Genomic DNA, 17634 nt, shown 5'->3' on the forward strand with positions numbered 1-17634 from the left:
TCCAGAGTTTGGCACCTGGAAACTCAACTAGTCATTCTTCGTCAGTTGAGCTGGCAGAAAAAAGATTTGCATTAGATGCATGCCTTGTGTTATGCGCAGGAAGGAAGAACAAACTAAAGGAAATAGGAAAGGTTATATTAATTCATCTGTTTCTTTTTATTCGAAAATTCTATAGCTTTGTAGTGTTATGAGGAAAATGTGGTAGTTCCTGGAGAAGATTAGTGTGGGGGAAGTTACGAGATGGGAAACTTATTTCACTTAGTGCTTATCTTTGTAATCTGTGTGAAGGATTTAGGTAACTTGTGCATGAATCGATGCAGTATCTTTATTCAATGCACGGATCAGTACAGCAGCTTGACTTAAATAAAGTAAGCTACGCGCTGCCAAGCATCGGTGCAAAAGGATAATTGTGACTCTGGGTTCTGAATTTAATTTTGTTATGATTACTGCGCCATAAGGACTATCACTACACACAGAAAGATTGTCAAAAGGAGGGGAGCATTAAAAAGCAAAGGTTTTGCTTTCTCATAAGATTACAGCAGCAGCTGGCCGCCAGTTCTATTTATTTCTTGTGCCAGAAAATATTTATTGCAAATGTTGCATTTATCTTCCTGCACCTTGTACTTGTGGTCTATTTGTTATGGTGCATAAGATGGCTGGAAAACATGCCTAATATTTTCAATACCAGTTTACCATAAAAAAATATTGTGAAAGAACTTTTCATGTAAGCTTTGCCTACGGTGCTTGAGCTTTACTATTCATATGTATGGAGGGATTTCGTTCAAATAAAAAATAAATTTGTTTGGACCTACCCGTGACTGTTATGATCTGAATACATTCTCATCTTTCTCACAAATTCTTGGGCCATAAATTATGATTTCTTGCAAATTACAGGCACATGGTTTTTATTGATGTTACAATTGCAACCCCTGCGTTTAGTTGCAGTGTTTCGATTGACGCTGGCGCTTACTGGTCTCCTTTAGTAAGTTAACCAGCTGTGCCTTAAAATTTTTTAAATTCCTTTAAAATGTGACCAAGTCGGCACCTTTGGTTTCAGGCACAATTTCAAAAATCTGGCAAATAGTATTCCTTGAATGCAAGACTGGGACCGACATAACGTAAGGATCTTTCTCCGCTTTATTCTATTTGTTATGAAATAAGAGCAGTGCGAAATACAAGGACGAACATAGGAGGCATTGCCTTTATTCCTTTTTGTCTGTTTTGCGCTACCCTTGTTTCATAACGAATCCTTAGCAACTCTCCCAGAAAGAGAGAGATAAGCTATTTATTAGTAGAGAGAGGTTCTTGCTGGTATTCTACTCACATGCTAGTCTGCACGGAGAGAGGGAAGGGGATTAAGAGAATTCCAAGGAGAGTGGGAAAAAAAGGAATTAAAAAAAATTTTTTTCATTACATTAGTATATAAGCCTGATAGCGACATTTACAGGGGAGACAGTGGTGAAAAAATTCTATCGTAAAGCGAACTTTGGCTAAAGCTTTCTGAGAAAACCAATTTTCAAACATTGTTGAGCAATGAATGCAAGGCTCACTGCCCATCGACAGGCTGATCCTGGTGGCAATGTAGTCAAAGCGCCAATCGGACCACCGAGCGAAGCACAAGAAGGAAAAGAGTTGGAGTAGAATTGTTACATTATCCCAGCCCTCTTTACATGATACTTGCGCCGTCTTTATCTGTGGGTGCTATCGCTGTCTCTTGAGCAGTGAGAAAAGCTAACAGATAGTCTACTAGTCCTCAGTAAACATACTCTGGTTTGTTGTTCTTCTGTGATCTTGTGATGTATCTCATGTCTGTCTTTTCTATTCTTTCTTGCTTTGACATATGCTGTCATTGCATTATCAGATATTTTCTAAACTTGGGAGAAGTTGAATGTAGCTCATTTCTGCCACGAGGTCTTGGTCAACAGGTGTAGCTCACAACATTTTCCAGAAGGAAGAGAAGAGCCTGCTATAGGCTTTAGACCTGCAAGCAGTTGACCTTCTTTTCCCAGCTGCAGAATATCCTGGGAGTGTCCTCCTCTTAGTGTCTTAGAAGAACACCTAAAATAATCTTATTGTAGTACAGTATTATTTAAAAACTATTGTTTTCATTCACTTAGCAGAAAAGCTTTATGACAAGGGCAATGTAAAGGGTGACCTAGAAAAAAAAAAGGTTTATGAATATTTTATGCATTTGGTGATAGCCCATTCCATCACAAGAGCCACGTGCCTCTTCATGGCATTCGCCATAGGAAAGTTAATTTTAGTATTTTATTACAGAATTTTAGCATTATTTCTCCTTGCCCCTAATATTTTCGAAAGTTAAGGACTAGCTAGTCTAAATAATGCAGTAGCTTAGTAGGGTAGGAGTGGAAATATTACTTGCAATGTTAAAGAATAAAAAATATTGTTTGATAGTCATTGTTAATAATTTTAACAACACTTTGATGATTGAGCTCCTACTTGCTTTAGGGCACCTGTTGCACTTGTGAAGTTGAAACCAGTTGGTCCCGATAGCATGTTAACCATGTGGAAGTCTTGAGACTAGTGCCATTTTTGAGGTAGTTGCGCCACGAAATTTGCCATAAATAGATTAGTGTTCCACATAGCCAAGGAAGTGTCACAAGAGGGTAAATTGTCATCCACTCGACAGTGCCGCTGGCCACCTATCTATCTGCCAGAGTGAACGGCAACACTCCCTTTCACAGAGCCTTGTGCAGCAATATTGTTTGATAGTCATTGTTCTGTGCGCGTCGCGAATGCACGGCCAGACTTTTCTTTCAAGAGGGAAGCGAGCCTTCCTTACTTTTGTGGCTTTCTCTTTCACTGGCCCCCCGCGGACTCCAAGCTGTGCGCGAGAGAAAGGACCCCGCTCCCTCCGTTCGGTTCCTGAAAGAAACCCAGTGACGACGCTTCAGGGTGTCGGCTGTTGTTTCCCGTGCCTGGGGGCGGCGACGGGGATGGAAACCGCAGTTGGAAAAGCGCGGGACGGGCAGACTCGCCCCACCAGCCCTAGAGACCGGACCACTCTTTTACGGGGCTAAAACTGAACGTTTTGTGTATTTCTGACTTGCTTTTTTGACCTTCTCAGTGTAATTAAAGTTTGTTTTAAATGTTCAACTGCGTTCGACCCGTTATCTAGCTGGACAGCGGACGCTTTGATCCTGTCAAGTGCGATCCGCGAGGCCAGCATAGTAAAAGAGTGAAGTCGACTGCCATCGGCCGCCAACTCAACGTCCGCTGCAGTGGAATACGTCACACGGCAAGACCTCCGGTTTGACCATGACATCCGCCTACTGCAAGGACACGGCATCGCCTACAAGTTGAGCAGCTGACGGCACACAGGGCATCGACAAGGTGGGCTCGTTTCAAATTTCATTGCGCAGCTTAGCAGGCTTCACCACATACGTCCGCTTTGAGTGAGATACGTCGTGAAGCACGCACGCCAAAATGGATCAGGATAAGCGGACGCCTGAAACGTCTCAAGTTATGACAGCACAGCATGAAGCTTCTGCGGCAAACATTCGATCCCAAAGAGCAACTACGCTTTCCATGAAAGCTAAAGAAACGTATGAAACGAGCCGCGAAGAGCACTGCCGGAGAATAGACGCTGCCTGGAAGAACGTGGAGACAGCTATTTTCAAAGTGTCATGTGCAAAAGAGGAATACGTTAACAACGCCGCAACGCAGCTTCACGCAAGCTATGAGCGCTACGAACACGTCGCAGCCAGATACTCTACCTTCCTCGCCAAAACGAGCATATCTGAAACCCAGCAGGAATTGGAACTTCAAAAAGCAATCGACGCAGATCGTTATGTGACTGTGAGCGACAAATTACGTGAGGCTTCAGAACGAGAACGCGACCGCTTACAAGAGGTAATGTCGCAGCACTCTCTATCGGCCCACTCAGGCGTTTCCTCGAGGTCACGACGATCGGGTTCGTCAACAATCAGCCTAGCCGCCGTACAAGCATGCGCACAAGCTGAAGCCGTCCGGGCCAGAGCAGAGTTTGGTCGCAGAGAGGCCACGATGCGTATTGAGAAGGCAAGGATTGAGGCTGAATTGGATATTTTGCAGCATGAAAAAGAAGCGGCAGCTGCAAACGCCCAGGCGAATGCGCTCGAGGCAGCCGTGGAGCAGGATGGCGGGGAGCGCATGCGCACGCTCCCTCCTGTGGACCGAACGCTGCAGACTAGGAGTTATATCGATGAGCAGCAAGCCCTACGCAACTCTGCGCTCGTGTTTACTGAGGAGGCCGTTACCAACTCAAGCGACGACGTAAACAATGCTCGCACGTCACCGAGGGCCAACACAGCTGCGAATAATTCGATGTGTCTGCGAGCTGATGAACGTCCACCTGACTACCATGCTGCCCCTAACAACCCAAGTTTTAAGCATGCTGGAGCTACGAGTCCTCCTATGGACTTACGAGTTGATCCGCAGCCGCTTGTGAATGCCCCGACACACAACAGTTCAAGCTCAGAGCTAGCCGATGTCCTCAAATTCCTGTGCCGCAAAGACCTTGTTTCAAGCGGTCTTACCAAGTTTGATGATCGACCTGAGAACTTTCGCGCTTGGAAATCATCGTTCAAAGGTGTCGTCAGAGATCTAGGTCTTTCTGCCCAAGAAGAGCTAGACCTTCTCATCAAATGGCTTGGCCCTGAATCGTCAAATCAGGCTCGGAGGTTAAAATCGGTGCACGTGGATGACTTTTCAACGGGCTTGAACGTTGTGTGGAAACGGCTCGACGACGTCTTTGGGCGCCCTGAGGCAATTGAGGATGCACTACTGAAGCGGCTGGAAGACTTCCCGAAGATATCTTACCGGGAAAATACCAGACTCCAGGAACTTGGCGACCTCCTGCTAGAACTCGAGGCTGCGAAAACTGACCCGTATCTTGCCGGTCTTGGCTATTTGGATACCGCAAGAGGGGTCAACAAAATTGTCTCAAAGTTGCCATCTGGACTTCAAGAAAATTGGATGTCGGCGGGGTCGAAATACAAGAAAGATCACGACACTGCATTTCCACCCTTTTCTTTCTTTAGCAAATTCGTTAGAGATCAGGCCACCATGAGGAACGACCCGAGTTTCATCTTGCGTGCACAAAATGCGCCGTCTGAATTCAATCAGAGGAAGCAAGACAATGCTACCAAGACCACGCGGCAAAGATCGTCTGTGTCAGCGAGAAAAACAGAAGTGGATCCTGCTTCTGCCAAAATTAATCGAGATGCCACTGCTAACGAACAGCAACCGGAATCGAAGGACTTGAAAAGGTGGTGTCCATATCACAAGAAACCTCACCCTTTGGAAAGGTGTCGCGCCTTCCGTGAGAAAACCTTGGAAGAGCGGCAATCTTTCATAAAGAAGCAAGGGATCTGCCTACGATGCTGCTCATCCAAGAACCACATGCAGTGGCAATGTCAGGCAGTTGTGATATGCCTCATATGCGACAGCGCCGACCACGCCACAGCGCTTCAACCAGCACCGCCAACCTCAGAGCCGTCAAGGGCTAGTGGGTCTGATGACAGTACCACAGATGACTCAGAAAGAAGAGTCACGTCTAGGCGTACTGAAGTGGCAAACGCTGACAACAGCACAAGGTCGTGTGCCAAAATCTGCCTCGTAGAGGTCACCCATGAGACTCAGCCTGAGAAGACAGTTAGAGCGTACGCGATTCTTGACGACCAGAGCAATCGCTCGTTGATTAGGCCAGAACTCCTCAACGATTTCGGAGTGAAGGGGACGCCTACGCAATACACGCTCCGCACTTGCTCCGGCAGTACTGAAGTGGTTGGAAGAGTCGCTCATGGTTTTTTCGTGCAGAGCATGTCAGGCGAAGTCAAGTTTCCTCTTCCACCTCTCCTCGAGTGCAAGGCAATTCCAGAAAACAGAGAGGAAATTCCGACACCTGACGCTGCAAGGCACTACCCGCACTTGAAGTCAGTAGCAAATCACATTCCGCCTCTTGAGGAGGCTGGAATACTGCTCCTTCTTGGCCGGGACATCCTAAGAGCTCACAAGGTTCGTCAGACAATCAATGGACCCCACGACGCGCCGTATGCTCAGAAGCTCGACCTCGGATGGGTCATTGTCGGTGACGTTTGCGTTGGTCGAACGCGGAAAACGGGCAGCGTCAACGTGTTCAAGACCCATGTGCTGGACAGTGGGCGACCATCTCTTTTTGAGCCATGCCCAAGACATTTCTTTGTTAGGGAGGCGCCGATTCTCTACTCTGCGGATAAGGTCTCAAAAGATTTACGATTGGCAGCAACATTGGATGACAACCTGGCCCCGAACCTTTTCGAGACAACAGAATTTGACAACCAGCGTGCTCTCTCCATGGAAGACAAGACATTCCTCAAGATAATGAATAGTGAATTCACCCAAGACAGATTAAACAATTGGGTCGCCCCTCTCCCCTTTCGCACACCGAGAAGTCGGCTTCCGAACAACAGAGAACAAGCTCTGTCTCGTCTGCTCTCGCTACGGCGTACCCTGCGAAAAAATCCTGAAACAGGGGAACGTTTCGTGAACTTCATGAACGAGCTCTTCATCAAGGGTCATGCGGAGGAAGCTCCACCACTTCACGTGGACGAAGAATGTTGGTATCTGCCCATATTCGGCGTTCACCACCCCCAGAAGCCTGATCAAATCCGAGTCGTATTTGACTCCAGCGCTCAGTATGAAGGGGTATCTCTGAACAACGTTCTCCTGACCGGCCCTGATATGACGAATAACCTTGTGGGGATTTTGATACGCTTCCGGCAAGAACCAGTTGCGGTTACAGCGGACGTCCAGCAAATGTTCTACAGTTTCATGGTTCGCGAGGACCATCAGAACTACCTGAGGTTCCTCTGGTTTAAGGGCAACGATATCTTCAGAGAAATCATAGAATGCCGAATGAAGGTTCACGTTTTCGGCAACAGCCCATCGCCAGCTGTTTCAACGTATGGCCTTCGACGGACTGCCCAACAAGCTGCCCCACGATTTGGCGAAGATGCCAGGAAGTTCGTTGAAAGAGATTTCTACGTCGATGATGCACTTAAGTCTCTTCCGAGCAAAGAAGATGCCATTAGTCTGCTGCAAAGAACACAGAAAATGCTTGCAACGGCTAACATAAGGCTGCACAAGATAGCTTCGAATAGGCAGAATGTGCTGAATGCATTTCCTCGAGAGGACCACGCCCAGGGACTGAAGAACCTCGGCTTCGGCACAGACGCGTCGCTTACGCAGAGAAGTCTCGGTCTGCTGTGGGACATAGGCGACGACAGCTTCGTCTTCAGGGCTCCTCGTCAGGACAGGCCATATACGCGGCGAGGAGTGCTGTCGACCGTCAACAGCCTTTACGATCCACTAGGGTTTGTGGCTCCAATAACGGTTCAAGGCAAGTACCTTCTCCGTGACCTCGTGACGAAGGGTTATGACGGGGACACACCGCTTTCGGACGAGAAGAAGCAGAGATGGGACGAGTGGAAGAACTCTCTCCAGACACTACAGCACCTTCACGTGCGAAGAACGTATGCGCCAGTCTCGACGCTTGAAGCCGAAAGCAGGGACATTCATGTATTTTCAGACGCGTCCACAAGGGCCGTCGCAGCTGTGGCATACCTACGCGTGACTGACAAGCAAGGAAACAGACACGTCGGATTTGTCATGGGAAAGGCCAAGCTTGCTCCACAACCAGAACACACCATCCCAAGGCTTGAATTGTGTGCAGCAGTGCTTGCTGTAGAGATGACCGATTCTATACTACGAGAATTGGACTTCCAGCCGAACTCGGTCACGTTCTACACGGATAGCAAAGTGGTCTTGGGTTACATATACAACGAAACAAGAAGGTTCTACGTGTATGTGGCCAACAGGGTGCAGCGGATACGTAGCAGCACGCAACCTGAACAATGGAAATACGTTCACACAGACGAAAATCCAGCAGACCACGCCACTAGAGCGATTCCAGCAGCACAGCTTAAGAGCACGAACTGGCTGTCCGGACCTGATTTTCTCTCACGACGAGAAGAGGAAGCACGGTCGTCGAGCTTCATCCTCTTAAATCCTGATGAAGACAAAGAAATACGCCCTGAAGTCTGCACTCTGGCGACGGAGGTGAACAAACGACAGCGACTCGGAGCTGAACGCTTTCATAGACTCTCGAACTGGAAATCTCTCACTCGTGCTGTAGCAAGTCTGATCCAGGTTGCCCATCGCGCAAAGAACGCATCACAAGGAGAGGTAGCTCCCGTTGAGGCGCTCTCCAAAGCCAGGCTCGTCATCATTCGCGCAGTACAGCAGGACGCATTTTACGAAGAGATATGCTGTATCCAGAGAGGAGAGCAGGTTCACAAGACAAGCTCGCTTCGAAGGCTTGACCCATTCTTAGACGCCAACGGCTTGATCCACGTCGGCGGCCGCTTGAAGAGAAGCGACCTTCCAGACGACGAGAAACACCCTCTCTTATTGCCAGGTCGGCACCATGTGGCGAAGCTTCTCGTGCGCCACCACCATGAATGCGTGCAACACCAGGGCCGACACTTCACAGAAGGAGCCGTACGAGCTGCTGGGTATTGGATCGTCGGAGGTAAAAGGTGCATCTCATCCGTGCTGCAAGCATGCATTTCATGCAAGAAGCTGCGAGGGCGCTTTCACGACCAGAAGATGGCTGACCTTCCGGCAGACCGAATCAGCACAGATCCTCCTTTCACGAATGTTGGAATCGATGTTTTCGGTCCCTGGATGATTGTCTCTCGCCGAACGAGAGGTGGTGTTGCAAACAGCAAGCGCTGGGCAGTCATGTTCACTTGCTTAAGCATTCGCGCAGTGCACATTGAGCTGATCGAATCAATGGATACGTCGAGTTTCATTAATGCCTTCCGAAGGTTCCTAGCAGTGCGAGGGCCCGTCAAGCTAATACGCTCTGACTGCGGGACCAATTTTATCGGAGCTTGCAGAGAACTTGGGATCAGCGCAGAGGGCATTCATCGCTCACAAATAGGCAAGTTCCTCAGCGGAAACGGCTGTATATGGATATTCAATCCACCGCACGCGTCCCATATGGGCGGTGCATGGGAGCGGATGATAGGCATTGCACGTCGCATTCTTGACTCAATGCTCATGCAGTCACGTCATCAACGACTCACGCATGACATTCTTGCAACCTTTTTGGCAGAAGTTGCGGCCATCATTAATGCCAGGCCCATAACTCCTACTTCGTCTGACCCCGAAGATCCCACAATCCTAACTCCGGCGACACTCTTAACCCAAAAACACGGAAGCGCATCTGTAACAACTGGGCAGTTAGATACAAGCAACCTCTACAAACGGCATTGGCGTCTCGTGCAAAACCTGGCTGACGAGTTCTGGAAGCGCTGGCGCACAACGTATGTCACTACTTTGCAACAACGCCGAAAATGGCAAGCAGCAAAACCCGACCTCAAAGAAGGCGACGTCGTTCTACTCAGGGATAAAGAAGCAACCCGCAACGACTGGCCCGTCGGAGTGATTACACGAAGCCTGCCCAGCGCAGATGGAAGGGTGCGCAAGGTCGAGCTGAAAACAGCCAAAGACGGGGTTCTGAAAACATTCTTCCGGCCAACAACAGAAGTTGTGCGTTTGCTGTGACCGTGATATAGTGGTGGCGTCTTAACAACGGAAGACACCAGACGGGGAGTGTTCTGTGCGCGTCGCGAATGCACGGCCAGACTTTTCTTTCAAGAGGGAAGCGAGCCTTCCTTACTTTTGTGGCTTTCTCTTTCACTGGCCCCCCGCGGACTCCAAGCTGTGCGCGAGAGAAAGGACCCCGCTCCCTCCGTTCGGTTCCTGAAAGAAACCCAGTGACGACGCTTCGGGGTGTCGGCTGTTGTTTCCCGTGCCTGGGGGCGGCGACGGGGATGGAAACCGCAGTTGGAAAAGCGCGGGACGGGCAGACTCGCCCCACCAGCCCTAGAGACCGGACCACTCTTTTACGGGGCTAAAACTGAACGTTTTGTGTATTTCTGACTTGCTTTTTTGACCTTCTCAGTGTAATTAAAGTTTGTTTTAAATGTTCAACTGCGTTCGACCCGTTATCTAGCTGGACAGCGGACGCTTTGATCCCGTCAAGTGCGATCCGCGAGGCCAGCATAGTCATTGTTAATAATTTTAACAACACTTTGATGATTGAGCTCCTACTTGCTTTAGGGCACCTGTTGCACTTGTGAAGTTGAAACCAGTTGGTCCCGATAGCATGTTAACCAAGTGGAAGTCTTGAGACAAGTGCCATTTTTGAGGTAGTTGCGCCACGAAATTTGCCATAAATAGATTAGTGTTTCACATAGCCAAGGAAGTGTCACAAGAGGGTAAATTGTCATCCACCCGACAGTGCCGCTGGCCACCTATCTATCCGCCAGAGTGAACGGCAACACTCCCTTTCACAGAGCCTTGTGCAGCGCTGCATAAAAAAACGCTTCCGCTGAAGGTAATGCGTGGATTGCCAATGTATTACACCGCTACTTTGGGAATATTTATCTTGAAAGACTCGCTAGTCTTAGAACTTCTACTCAATGCACATAACTTGAACACTGACCAGACTAGACCTAGACTTTAACCTCTTTCTTCGCCATATGAAGTAAAGCTGGGCAGTCCTGGCTCTCAACTTTCCTGGTGGCTGTACTATGTAAGGCTCCCGAGTGATCCCTGTGGTAAAACACTGTGACCAGGTACTTCCAGTATCTGCTCCAAGGCAATGGGAGTGTACAGGTGCTCCTCAAGCAGCCATGTACAACTTATCACTGCAGGAATTTACAGTAAAACCTTGTTAATATGTAGTTGGCAGAGAATGAGGATAAGGTACACACAAAGCGATGTACTAATTAACCGACAACGGCAGATGAGTGGCTATTGGCTCGCCAGCGAGAAAAGAAGTGCATCTTAATTCTCACTCAAACACACATCCAGACAAGTTTTATTTGCGAGCAGGCAGCAAGAAAAATGGGCAATATTTATTTGCTGTCATGGCAGCTTTGCAACGATTACATCGTCAAACTCGGCAAGGTCATGAGAGTTTCTCCATTGGGTCCCACTCGCAATGATTAATGGTCGCACCACATTGGGTACGGAAAGGCCATCATCCACCTACCCATCGTCGCCACGGACGACATGGAAGCGCCATAACTTATGGAAGCAGGAAACGCACCACAGCCCCCATGTTCTGGCTTCGCTGTCAATGGCGACTGCAGTCCGTGAACGATCCCTGCGCCACAATTTCACTGTATATAGTCTGCACACATTATATTTGCAGATTTCATGCTTGCGCACGCCGAAAGTTGAAATACCACACACAAACCGTTTGTCGTGTGGTAAGCGACTACAGCTTAAGCAGTCTGCCAATATATTAAGTTCAATGGCGGCAGAGGGGGGGGCTTCATCACGACTATATTTAAACCGGAGTTACTTATTAAGTAAGTGCACATTGAGGTTTTACTGTACCTGGGAAGGTTATTGATAGTTTAACGGCCAAGCTGAACTTTTCTTACCATTTTTATTGCAACAGCAATTGTAACAACACTCGCGGCATGTTTTTGCCTTCACTGTTGTCGCCGCTGGGCTGTCACGTTATCGTCGACACATGTGCAGCCCATGCCCAGAGGCTTAGACGGGTCTCCAGAGACAGCAGCAACCTGCAGTGCACTTGGCTGCAAAAACGACAAAGCCAAGAGGATTCGCCTTCAGGCTCGGCTCAATCATCTCTTACAGCAAGGCCAGGGCAGCATTCTGCCTTGTGCTGCCTGGCATGGGCATCGATAGCACGAACACTAGCCTTCCTGCTGCGCAGCTATGTGCACACCACACCGCTGTGCAGACACCGGTCTGAGCAGAACAGACAGCATAAGTCGAGCTAAAACAAAACTATCTTTATCCTTTCATTCAACTCTAACACCAATCCCTTCCCATTGGCCTGGTTTCGTGTGCCATCGAGGTGCAACACCGCAGATGCCGTTGTTCGGGCCTGTCATCGCGTCAGCATTGCGATACGCCTGGGTGCAGTTCCTTCTGCGCAGCTCCAGTTATCTCGCATGCTGTGTAGCGCCAACGTGTCCCATCGTGCTGTTAGAACACTGTCGCGTTCTGCACTTCACTGCTCAGGCTAAACTGCCAATTTTTGTTAACATTGCCAAGGACAACTCCTACTCATCCGCACAATGAGTCATGCATGTCTTGCTCATTTCACTGCCTACTGTGGAGTGTGGGCACTTACTCGTGCTACATATTATTTTACAGTTTACATTTCTCTTGCTGTCATGCATTGAGAGAGTATTTAACCCTTTCATTGTCGGGTTCTTTTTATCTCTGCTATCGTAAAGCGAACGCAACAGTTATTTTGGGTTGTGGTTCCCGCATTCCTATCTGACGAAAGGAATATCAAGAGGAACATGGCAGGACAGAAACGCGCAAGAGTTCCGATACGTCACTGACACTGAAAAGTGTTTCTAATACATTTACATATTGTTGGAAAAGCTGCCTTTCTTGCACGTTGTGTTATTCAATGTCTTCATTGAGTACATGAAATAAACCGTGCAGTTAATATTTATTCACTGAGAACTTGATAGCCTAACATCATCGAACGAACAAAAAATGGGGCATATTTGGTTCACTTTTGCAGGAAAGTACTTGGGTGGTAAAGGGCTAAAGAAACATTAAAGAGGAATCCTTGTACAGTATAGAAAGGAAAGTGGGTTGCCGATACGATAGTTAAAATTTTGAGGAAGTGGACAGATATATACTGGTGCATAGAGCAGCTGACCAGAGGTATTGTAACAGACTGGGTGCCAAGGGAAGTTCTACAGTCAAATCTCATTAATTCAGTCCTTGCAGAAGCGTAAAATTTGTTCAAGTTATCCAAAGGTTAACAAATGGCATCAAAATTAACTAAGTCAAATCTTTTTTTTTATAGGTTAAAGTGGTCTGTGATGTCCTTTTGTCTCTGGCTCTTGAAGCACGACTCAACATGCACGAAGCGAACAGCGCTGATATGTTTAAGTGCTAAAAAGTGCACCTGTCGGGAAACTCCAATAAACGGTGCCATCACCTTTTCTTTCTGGCAACAATTATGAAACCCAGGAAAGGGGACATCGCGCCAGCATGTAAAAAAGGACACGGACAGGAACATGAAAAAAGACACACCAAACACACTGAATGTTCCTGTCCGTGTCCTTTTTTACGTGCTAGTGCAATGTCCCCTTATATGAATAACCACCAACTAGCCCTGTTTTCTGCCTTGAAAATAAATGTGTAGGGAATGATGTCTTATTAATTGAACAGTAAAGTTGAAACGGAAAATGGAAATGACTGTGGAAGGACAGACAACTTGCTGCCAGTGGGAGCCAAACACACAGCCTTCAGATGACATGGGCAATGCTCCGTCACTTGAGCTACGATGGCAGCTGTGCCCTCCTTTTCGCTTTCTTCGGTATTTGTGTGTGTACTAAACCTAGCCCTGGGAGTATTAGCCGGCACCATTCACAGCCATGGTGGTGGATGGGGAGCATCCTTCTAACTGCCTGTATCGCATAGTACATTGACTTGGGAGCACGCAAATGGCTAGTAAACCCTTCTGCACTACCTCCAATCATCAAGGCTACCCGAGTCATCACTATGCAGCGAGCCAGGTTCTGTTGGCTTCATGTGGTTGTTACGCTTGTATATCAGTATTGTCGGTTGCACTCTTGAATGCAAAATGTCATTGTCTTTGTAGTCCTCTGGTCCCTGCAGATACTGAAGAGATATTCTGTTTTGATATACTCCTAAGGTTGTTCTTTTGTTCCCCTGTACATAGCTGTTTCAGGCACCAGCGGGTTGTTTAGGTCGTATAGAGGCCACTGAACAATCTGAATCCCTGCCGGCAAGACATGCTTGGAATGGCTACACAGGTTAACCGAGCTCACACTTCATGGAAGCAGGCAAATATTTTACAATGGCTCTAAACAAACAAAGGAACGGAAGGAAAACAATGCTGCCACGTGTTAGCAAATGACACTGTACTGCAGAAGGGACACACTTGCAGGGCAACAGCTGTTTGTAGAATGCAGGTTTGATAGCATGATCAAAACAGTCGTAACATGAACACTGAAGAAGAACAAGAAAATAACAAGGAATCCGCAGTTCCACAAGCACCTACGCCATCATCCAAAGATTAAATCGACAGCTGGCTTAACATACGCTCCTGGCTTCTATAATTTTTGTTGTTAATGGATATCTGTGCCCGCTCAGCACATGTGCTCAGTTCAGTTTATTACCTTAAAAGTCCCCCGTAGGGGCACTACATAAGGGGTGGGTTTTTATGAAAAATAGCAAAAACGTCGTGAGAAATAATTTAGCAAAATGGTTGGTTACAAGTTCCGTGAACGAAGATGGACAAGTGGTAGTAGCGATATTGGTGTAAAGGCCGTTCCAGTCTGTGGCGGTACGGAAGAAAAAGCAGGCTGCGTAGGTGGTTGCTCGTGCATGTGCACGCGCTACTTGAAGTGGATGGCTGGTGCGATGAGATATGCGTGCTGCTGCTGTGATGTAAGGCTCTTGATTAAGGGAATAAAAGAAGAACTTGTGGTACAGGGAAAGACTGGAAATGCGATGTCGACATGAAAGCATTGACAAACCGGATTCTTATTTCAGGGATGAAATGCTGACATCGTATGAGGTATGAATGAATCTAACTGCACGATTTTGAACTGATTCTAATGCATCGGTGAGATATGCTTGATGCGGGTTCCAGATGGCTGACACATATTCCAGCTTAGGCATGATAAGCGACTTATATGGTAGTAATTTTACATGTGGTGGGACGTGCCATAGATTCCGTTTTAGAAAACCTAAGGGTTTGTTAGCTGCGGAGATAATGCTAGTGACGTGCACGCCAAGATAAATTGTGAGATAGGGTTATACCTAAATATTTGTAGCATTGTACCGATTCTAATGTGTTATTAATTGTATATGGGAAGAACAAAGGGTTGCGATGGTGGGAGAAGGACACAAATTTACATTTGTTGGCGTTAAGGGTCATCAGCAAATTGCTGCACCATTCAAAAACACTGTTAAGATCATTTTGGAGAGCAGTATGGTCAGAGGAGTTATTGATAGAGCGGTAGATGACGCAGTCTTCTGCAAACATGCAGATATTACAGGAGACACACTGAGGTAAATTATTAATGTATATTAAAAATAACAGGGGACCAAGAACAGATCCTTGGGCATGCCAGTGGTTACTGGGAGAGGACTGGAAGGGGACTTGATAGGTTATTATTGCCTAATATCATTTGTGTGCGATTAGACAAAAATTCCTTTATCCAGATTAGAATGTTAGGGTACAAGTTCAACAGTTGAAGTTTTAGTTCCAAATGTCGGTGGGATACTTAATCAAATGCTTTTGAAAAATCCAAAAAGGTTGCGTCAGTTTGTACATTGACGTCAAGGTTAGTATGCAAGTCATGAGTGAAAAAAGGTAATTGAGTTTCGCAAGAGAAACTTTTGCAAAAACCATGTTGTGAAGGGTCAAAAATGTGATTACTGTCCAAGAAGGCCAACGATTTGAGAGTACATGACATGTTCCATGATTTTGCACGGCATGGTTGTTAGTGAGATGGGTCGATATTTTAATGGAGAACTCCTGTTACCTGTTTTGTAGACTGGAATGACCCTTCCTACTTTCCAATCACCCGGCATGTTTCCTGAAGGGAGTGACTGTGAGAACAGTAAGGACAAGTATGATGCAGCCATGCATCTTGTGTTTCTTAGAAGTTTAGAGTTAATTTCATCAGTGCCAAATTAAGATGATAGCTTAGTCTTCTGGATTATGGATGAAATTCCGTCGGCAAAAAATGTGATGCATGGCATTTGACCTTCAATATTGTACAAAAGTAAAGAAATATTTTTTTCGATTTCTTTCGTGAATACTGTTGCAAATGCGGAATTAAAAGTGTCGGTGCATTCAGTATCAGTGATCGTCTCGTGTGAGTCATCGGTGAGCATAATAGTGCAAACAGGATTAGGGTTTATTACTTGCCAAAATTGTCTTTGGTTAGTGCGCAGCAAATTTGGGAGTTTGGTGCCATAAAAGGAACGCTTTGCGCTGCGGATAGCAATCGGGTATTCGTTTTCAATTTTGTAGTAATTTCCCATCGATGCGAGTTCCTGTTATTTTTAGCCGCTCGGTAAAGACGTTTCTATTTTTTTTTTTTTCAAGTTTTTTTAAGGCGTTAGTAAACAGTGGTTTTACACTGTTTAACACTGTTTTTACACTGTTAAACAGTGGATTACTGGGGTGAATGTGAACTTTAGGAATATATTTGTTAGTCAAATCTGTGAACTTATCCTTAAACGTCGACCAGTTATCAAATATTGACTGATTGCGATACGCGGCTTCAAACGTGGGGAAGAAGGTCTCAAGTTCGCGGTTAATTGCGTCATAGTCGCCCTTTTCATAAAGCCTTATAATTTTCATATGTATCTTATTTGGTATTACAGGAAAAGAGAAAGCATGAATGACATTATGGGCACTAATTCCTCGAAGGTGTGTAATTGATGAGAGGGTACTGGGATTATTAGTCAGGATTAGGTCGAGAATGGTTGCAGATTGTGGTGCGACGCGTGTTGGCTCTGAAACTATGCCAGATTAAAGTTCAAACAGATGTCGATAAAATTCCTTGCCTCTGGGGGACCTGCTATTGAAGAATGTGGTAAGTTGCTCCAGTCTATGTTTGGGAAATTAAAGTTCCCGAAAAGTATGATGGAGGCATTAGGGTAGGTTGTCGTAAGTTGTATGAAATTGTTATTTAGCTCCCCACAGAATGCAGGAGTGGCATGGGGAGGCCTGTAGCAAACCCCCTGCAGCACTGCAAGTGGTGATGCACTATATAAGAGCCATAGTATTTCGAGTTTTGATGTGATGTTAATAAATGAACACAAAAGTTGCCGGTGGACTGCTACGCAGTCAGTTCGATTTCGATAAACTTGGAAGTCAGGTAGCTCGGCCAAAACTTCGGTATCAGTGACGTCATTGTGTAGCCAAGCTTCTGTTAGAATGACCAAGTTGCTGCCTGTTGATGATATGATGTTAGATACAAGCTCGCACTTCGGAAGATAACTGTGCGTTAGCGAAAACTGCGGAAAATGAAAGATCATTTCTGGGTGCAAGTTCTAATTTATTTTTAATTTTTTTTGTAGTGGATGGGATGATTGCTACGCAATTTCTTTTACAGATTTAGATGATTCATCAAAAATATATCGTTTAGGACCAATGTACAAGGTTTTATAGCGTAGAGAGTATGCAAGTGACATAGAATTGGTGAAATAAAAGAGGGCTTTCCGTGCTTTCTTAGTCAGGCGAGAGAAATCTTCACCTACACTATAATTTATTCCTTTCCACATTCGGCCTCTTGACAGAAGGGTGTCTTTCGTTTTCCAATGTGTGAATTTTACTATTATTGGACGATTTCGATCTTTGGTGTTTTTTCCTAAGCGATGTGCCCATTCTATATCTGTGGGGTTGATTTCAGTTTGTAAATGATTACGGCAGATCTGAATTATTAATTCTTCAGACTTAGTAAAAGTTTCATTTGTGGTGGGGTCAGTAATTCCATAGAAGATCAGGTTGTTGCGGCAAGATCGGTT

At 46.2% G+C, this 17634-nt stretch overlaps 1 protein-coding gene across 4 annotated transcripts in view; it reads left to right on the forward strand.

Annotated features, from left to right (window-relative positions):
• LOC139054868 (inositol hexakisphosphate kinase 1-like) overlaps positions 1-17634 on the forward strand; it is a 46478-nt gene that overhangs the window by 15471 nt on the left and 13373 nt on the right. The window contains exon 2 of one of the 4 annotated variants that reach the window (XM_070532544.1): positions 1058-1118. The exons of the other annotated variants lie outside the window; for them this stretch is intronic. Within the exon in view, the coding sequence (XP_070388645.1) occupies positions 1095-1118 (24 nt within the window). The 5' untranslated portion in view covers positions 1058-1094. The remainder of the gene's footprint in view (positions 1-1057; positions 1119-17634) is intronic. 4 annotated transcript variants of the gene reach the window in all.

This window comes from Dermacentor albipictus, chromosome 1 (genome assembly GCF_038994185.2).
Source record: "Dermacentor albipictus isolate Rhodes 1998 colony chromosome 1, USDA_Dalb.pri_finalv2, whole genome shotgun sequence".
NCBI lineage: Eukaryota > Metazoa > Arthropoda > Arachnida > Ixodida > Ixodidae > Dermacentor > Dermacentor albipictus.